This window comes from Salvelinus sp. IW2-2015, unplaced genomic scaffold (genome assembly GCF_002910315.2).
Source record: "Salvelinus sp. IW2-2015 unplaced genomic scaffold, ASM291031v2 Un_scaffold3562, whole genome shotgun sequence".
NCBI lineage: Eukaryota > Metazoa > Chordata > Actinopteri > Salmoniformes > Salmonidae > Salvelinus > Salvelinus sp. IW2-2015.
Genome location: NW_019944841.1, coordinates 27820 through 34333, shown reverse-complemented (window position 1 = coordinate 34333; position 6514 = coordinate 27820). Strand labels below are relative to the sequence as shown.

Sequence of the window (6514 nt, the reverse complement as noted above, 5' to 3'; positions counted from 1 at the left end):
TCCTTTCTCTCGGATTCGAAAATGCTAATTAGCATCAAAGTAGACGACATGCAAGACTACAAATCCCTGCAAGCTCCTGCATGTCATCTCTAGCCTACACCTTTCACAGAACAGTTCACAGAATTGTCCATTGAAATAAATGTTGACAATTTGATCATTGCTACATTAAGGCCTGATTGGTGGAGTGAATTTGTTAAAAGTCCATTTTGATACAGAAACACTAAACCATGATTTAGATTTATTAACAACCATTTGATTGTGGGTGTAAAGCTTGTTTTAAATTCTCACTCATTAAACACGAATCAATCAACACATGCTTCTCTTTGAACGACATAATATAATATTATACTTTTATGAAATAAATGAAAAATAAACTTTTGGTTCCTCAACTGCGTTGCCCACTCCGGTCAGCAGATGGCGATGTGCGTCTTTTAGGTTCAGGCGATGCTGCCAGTGTGACGTATAWTCTAYTGGACGGGACGCTCCTTCAACAACAACAGCTAGTCAGACACCTCGGTAGCTTTCTAGCAAACATAGCTACAACATTCACTCTCTTTACACGGTTTTGGTGTATATTAGTCGCTGTGTATTAAACACATTTTTGTCGTATGTACTTGTTGGCCCATTCAATTATATATTTACGTTGTTTGTCAGCTAGCTGGTTTGCTAAGTTAGCTTTGAACTAGGCTAGTCGCTAATGCTAGCTAGRTAACATCCCCGACCATGAGTTCACTAAGCTACTCTGCTCCTGCTAAAGAAGAGGTCTGCTGGACGGAGAAAGAAGCTCTGGTGAAAGAGGAGGAGGAAGAGAAGGATGTTACAATACAAAAACAAGTAGAGGGTGAGTCTGTTACCGTGAAAGAAGAAGAGAAAGACGTTACAGTGAAAGAAGAGGCAGATGCGTTCAGAGTGAAAGAGGAGGAAGATGTTACAGTAAAAGAAGAGGAAGAGAAAGAGTCGGATGCCGTTTTTGGAGTGAAAGAGGAGGGGGAGATGACTGTCACATTGGAGGAAAAAGAGGAGGTTGGAGATCTGTTTAACCCCAGTAAGTACCGTCTCTGCAGTCGTTGAACCAATATGCAGTTCTACACTTCAATGTTGTTCTGTAGAAATGGCTGAAGCTACACTGTAACGTGTAGAACATCAAGAGTGGACCATCACCAAAACTTTAACAATTGATCAAATGCATCCAATGACAATGCCTGAAATACTGTGGTCCTCAATATCTTCTATTGGTTTAGTCCAATATGTGGTCTTAAAGGGGCAATCAGCAGTTGTTACATCCATTTTGGGACGTATACTTTAATGATATGTACCCATCTGATTCTTGAAGAAATCACTTATAAATGCCTCATGAGCTTAGTTCAACTGTCGTACCCCACCAGAACCCAAAATATACGTTTTTTTTTAACTCCAATGTTTGTCAGTAAATATAAACAAACACGGTATATCCTCAAAACATGGTTAAAACTAGAATGTTGATACCATGGATGGTTGCATTTCTCCAGCACCATCCCTCAGCTTTTTACTGAAACAGGCAGGGAGTACGCTTTGTTATTATTTCTACTGCTGATTGCTGCCCCCGTTACTCCTCAAGGTCCAAGGACTTAATGTTATTTTCAGAGGTAGTCTGGCTCTGGCAGCTAAAAGAGTCAAATATTCCATCTAAATGTGAATCCATTCTCAATTGCGATACGTTTCTAGAAACATAAATCGCTGTACTTTCATATCACATCAAAATAATTTCACATAATACTTTAATATGACATCAAAATAATTTCACATAATACTTTCATATCACATCAAAATTATTTCACATAATACTTTCATATCACATCAAAATAGGTAAGCAGTCATGACGCCCCAAACGGTAAACCAAATTCGTTTCTCGTAATTTCTCCTTCCTACAGGCTTCTTTTTCTTCTTTGGACTTTATATGGCGGTTGGCAACCAACATTAAAGCGCATTACCACCATCAACTGGACTGGAGTGTGGACCTCAGTTCATCTTTCAATCACCCACGACYTGGGTATATACCAAGACAGTCATGAAGAGGGCACAACAAAACCTTTTCCCCCTCAGTAGACTGAAAAGATTTGGCATTAGTCCCCAGATCCTCAAAAGGTAATACAGCTGCACCACGAGAGCATCCTGACCGGTTGCATCACCGCCTGGTATGGCAACTGCTCGGCATCTGACCGATGTGGCAAGCTTCCTGCCATCCAGGACCTATATAATAGGCGGTGTCAGAAGAAAGCCTATAAAATCGTTAGACTCCAGTCACATAAGTTAAGACTGTTTTCTCTGCTACCGCACGCAAGCGGTACCGAGCGCCAAGTCTAGGACAAAAGCCTCCTCAAACGAGCTTCTACCCCAAAGCCATAAGACTGCCGAAAATTCATAAAATTGCACCGGACATTTACATAAAACACTAATATATATTTTTTTTTAATTTTGCTGCACACCCTCCCTAGAGGTGTCTCATTATTGGGATTCATTGCTGATTCTTACTTGTAGCTCACTATGAGGTGTCTAGTGAACAGGTTAAGGGCCCTGTTGGAGATTGGTGGTTGGTAGTGTTACGCCCCTGAAAAAGGGGAGAAATAATCACGAGAGTGATACGGTAATGTTTACTCATTGAGAACTTTTAGTGCAATCATTTACAAAAGTAACACATTTTACAGAATAACAGATCTACAGGAAATAGAGTTGTGTAGGGTACAAGGTTATTCAAGTCATAACAGTATACACTGTAATTCACTGAAACAGATACTAATTTCAATATAACTGTCAAGCACAAAGCTTTAACTCAGTAAACCATAATCAATTTATCAACAGGCAATAAAGTGTTTGAAAAACCATTTACCAAATAACACCGCAAACTCTCTTATTAACAACGCACATGTTCATTTCACAATCGACATAAATGGCAGCTACGTAGCAGTATGAAGCTATTCTTCGTTGCACAGGCAGGGCTCATATTTCTCTCTGCAAACTTAACTAACTTCCTCAATATGTTACCAAGACACACCTTAAACACTCTTGACATGTTAGCGAGTTATTACATTTAAATTACTCTTTTTAACATCAATAACGTACCTGAAAAAGGGGAGAAATATCACGAGAGTGATACGGTATGTTTACTCATTGAGAACTTTAGTCAATGAGAAAGAGGCGTTTCTCCGGGAACTTTGAGTGGAGACCAGAGCAATCGATCTCAGGCTTATAGATTAAGAGCATTTAGTAGATCACAGATTAACACTTTTACCCAAGACAAAATAACGTAATAACTAATTAAAAATAAAGTAATCAACATAACATTTACACATTCCTCTCACAATTCGTACCCTTTGTACGCTTGACGGATTTTAACACAATTATATGAATGTTATCAATCTATCAACTAATACTGAATGCATGATCTTTTTAACSTTAGATGTTTTAAGATCCTCACATACTATGAACTTACTAATACTTTAATGTATAACAGGCTATGAGTATTTCCTTTAACCTGTCACACTAGCGGAGTCAAGGGAACAAGCAGGGTTGGACACGGCCATGTTATTATCCCACACACAGTCCCTGTGGTTCATATGGACCCCATTCCTGGGAATTAGGTTTGATTACAAATCGCCCCTGTCTGTTACCACAGAAGGGTTCCGTCTGTCCCATTCCCAGCTAGGTTACGAGGCGCTTTGTCGCCAGTACCTATGACTGGTTGATAGGGGAGTGGTTTCCGTCTGGCCACTCTACCATAAAGGTCTGATTGGTGGAGTGCTGCAGATATGATTGTCCTTCTGGAAGGTTCTCCCATCTCCACAGAGGAACTCTGGAGCTCTGTCAGAGTGACCATCAGGTTTTTGGTCGCTTCCCTGATCAAGGCCCTTCTCCCCCAAGTTCTCAGTTTGGCCGGGTGACCAGCTCTAGGAAGAGTATTCCATTTAAGAATGATGGAGGCCACTGTGTTCTTAGGGACCTTCAATGCTGCAGAATTTTTTTGGGTTCCCTTCCCCAGATCTGTGCCTCGACACAATCCTCTACGGACAATTCCTTCGACCTCGTTGCTTGGTTTTTGCTCTGACATGCACTGTCAACTGGGGGACCTTATATAGACAAGTTTGTGCCTTCCAAATCATATCCAATCAATTGAATTTACCACAGGTGGACTCCGAACAAGTTGTAGATACATCTCAAGGATGATTCATGGAAACAGGGTGCAACTGAAAGCAATTTTGAGTCTCATAACAAAGGGTCTGAAATCTTATGTTAATAAGGTTTTTCTGTTTTTTACCTGTTTTCACTTTTTCTTTATTGTGTGTAGATTAATGAGGATTCTATTTTTTWAAATCCATTTTAAGATAAAGCTGTAACGTAACAAAATGTGTAAAAAGGGAAGGGGTCTGAACTTTCTGAATGAACTATGTTTTATTTWATTTAAAATGTAACCTTTATTTAACTCCCAATCACGGCCGGTTGTAACACAGCCTGGACTCGAACCGGGGTGTCTGTAGTGACGCCTCAAGCATTGAGATGCAGTGTCTCAGACCGCTGCGCCACTCAGGAGCCCCAAAATCGTGTTCTAGTGCTGTCCACACCTAAAATAAATCTTGGTCAACCAAGAGTCGTCTGTTCTTTTTACCAATCGATTGTTTGAAATGTTATGTGTATTTTTCCATATATAGACACACCTTTATGTGTTTTAATAAAATCAACTATATGTACTGAATTGGTCTGATGCTTTAAGCACGCTGTTTGATCAAATAATTAACACACACAAATGACTTGAGGGAGCCAGAGATCAAGATAACCTAACCAGAACAGAGAGAAATTCTGCCGTTATGCTTCTGAAGTTTCCTGTAGTGGGCTACACCAGCGGTCGGCAACATTTTCCATTTGGAGTGCCAAGTTATCTTACCATTTCTACCAATTTGTGTGCCAGTTAGGATTTTCATATGCACATTTTTGTGGAATAGTTTCATTTAATTTATAATAGTATCTCAAAATCATTGTCTGTGATTAATCTACATTCTATCTAAATGAAAATGATACAAATCTAAAAGTAACTTTTATTGCCATTGCCAACTATGTAAAGATAGCCTACATAAAGCCAACAAATAAAAACATTGCAGCCTGCAGGTAGAAAATATCCTAAATATCACATTTGCTGCACATGGCCTGTCTACAATGAACTTGAAACATTGTATCAACTATCAACTGGGTTGGCTGGAGATAGCAAGCTTGCAACATTGTATAAAATATTCTGGGCCCTCAGTTTCCCATGCCAGTGAGTTTGGGACAGACACAGCTGTTGGCTATTTGTGCAAAGAATAAGAAGTAATCAGGTATTTTATGACATTTCCACTGGATCAGAGCGTTACATTTTTCCCTTTTATGCTGAGTGGTTATCAAAAGAGCGAGAGCTGGAAATATTTTACGAAAATACTTTGAGGAACTATTGTCATATGCAAATGAWTATGATTAGTCTTTGTTTTGCTTGCTGTTCGAGGTGAATAAAATGTTTATTTGAGAAGCTCCACAACTCATTAGTGGTGCAACGTTAAGACAATGAGAAATACTATCAGACATCCCCAAATGGGCACATTTATAGGCCTACATTTGCACGCAGGTCAGGTAGACTAATCCTACTTCTATATGAGTAATRAGGTGTGCGTCCTTACTCAACATTGACAGGAGTGTTTCAAACAAAAGTCAATGAATAAATTGACAAAACTGACGCATCTTGCGGGGTCAGGTCTGGGTGGTCTGCCAGGGGCCGTTTCGTTTAGTATCCGTTTGGGTCTGTTGGGGAATGATTGTATTTCTCCATAGTTGTACAACTTCATGGGTACGCTCTGGGCATCAACTTTTACCTCAAATAAACAGTGGATTTCTGATGTTTTGGGCCTTTAACCATCTGTCTGACTTTGTTGTTAACACAGGAGAGAGATGTGGATCCTCTGGGGAGCCTCAACAACATCATGATGCTGAAGAGGCAGAGAAGAGTCTCTCCAGATCAGAACACCTCAAGAAACACCTGCAGAGACCCACAGGGAAGAAATCTCACCACTGCTCTGACTGTGGGAAGAGTTATTCAAGATCAGATTCACTTAAGCTACATAAGAGAATACACCAGCGAGTACACACAGGAGAGAAATCTCACCACTGCTCTGACTGTGGGAAGAGTTACTTAAGATCAGATTCACTTAAACTACACATGAGAATGCACACTGGAGAGAATCTTCACTGCTGCTCTGACTGTGGGAAGAGATTCACCTCTTCAGTAGACCTTAAAATACATCAGAGAATTCACACTGGAGAGAAACCTTTTGGCTGTGATCAATGTGGGAAGAGTTTTACTAAGCCAAGCAACTTGAAATCACATCAGCGAATACACACTGGAGAGAAACCTTATGGCTGTGATCAATGTGGGAAGAGTTTTACTCAGTCAAGCGGCCTGATATCACACCAGATAACACACACAGGAGAGAAATCTTATAGCTGTACTCAATGTGGG

General features: G+C 40.0%; 1 protein-coding gene across 1 annotated transcript in view; it reads left to right on the top strand.

Moving 5' to 3' along the window:
• The first annotated feature begins 481 nt into the window (after positions 1-481).
• The window catches only part of LOC139025920 (zinc finger protein 3-like), an 8765-nt gene continuing 2732 nt past the window's right edge, over positions 482-6514 (top strand). Inside the window, exons 1-2 of the mRNA XM_070441189.1 lie at positions 482-1045; positions 5940-6509. Of these exons, the coding sequence (XP_070297290.1) occupies positions 724-1045; positions 5940-6509 (892 nt within the window). The 5' untranslated portion in view covers positions 482-723. The remainder of the gene's footprint in view (positions 1046-5939; positions 6510-6514) is intronic.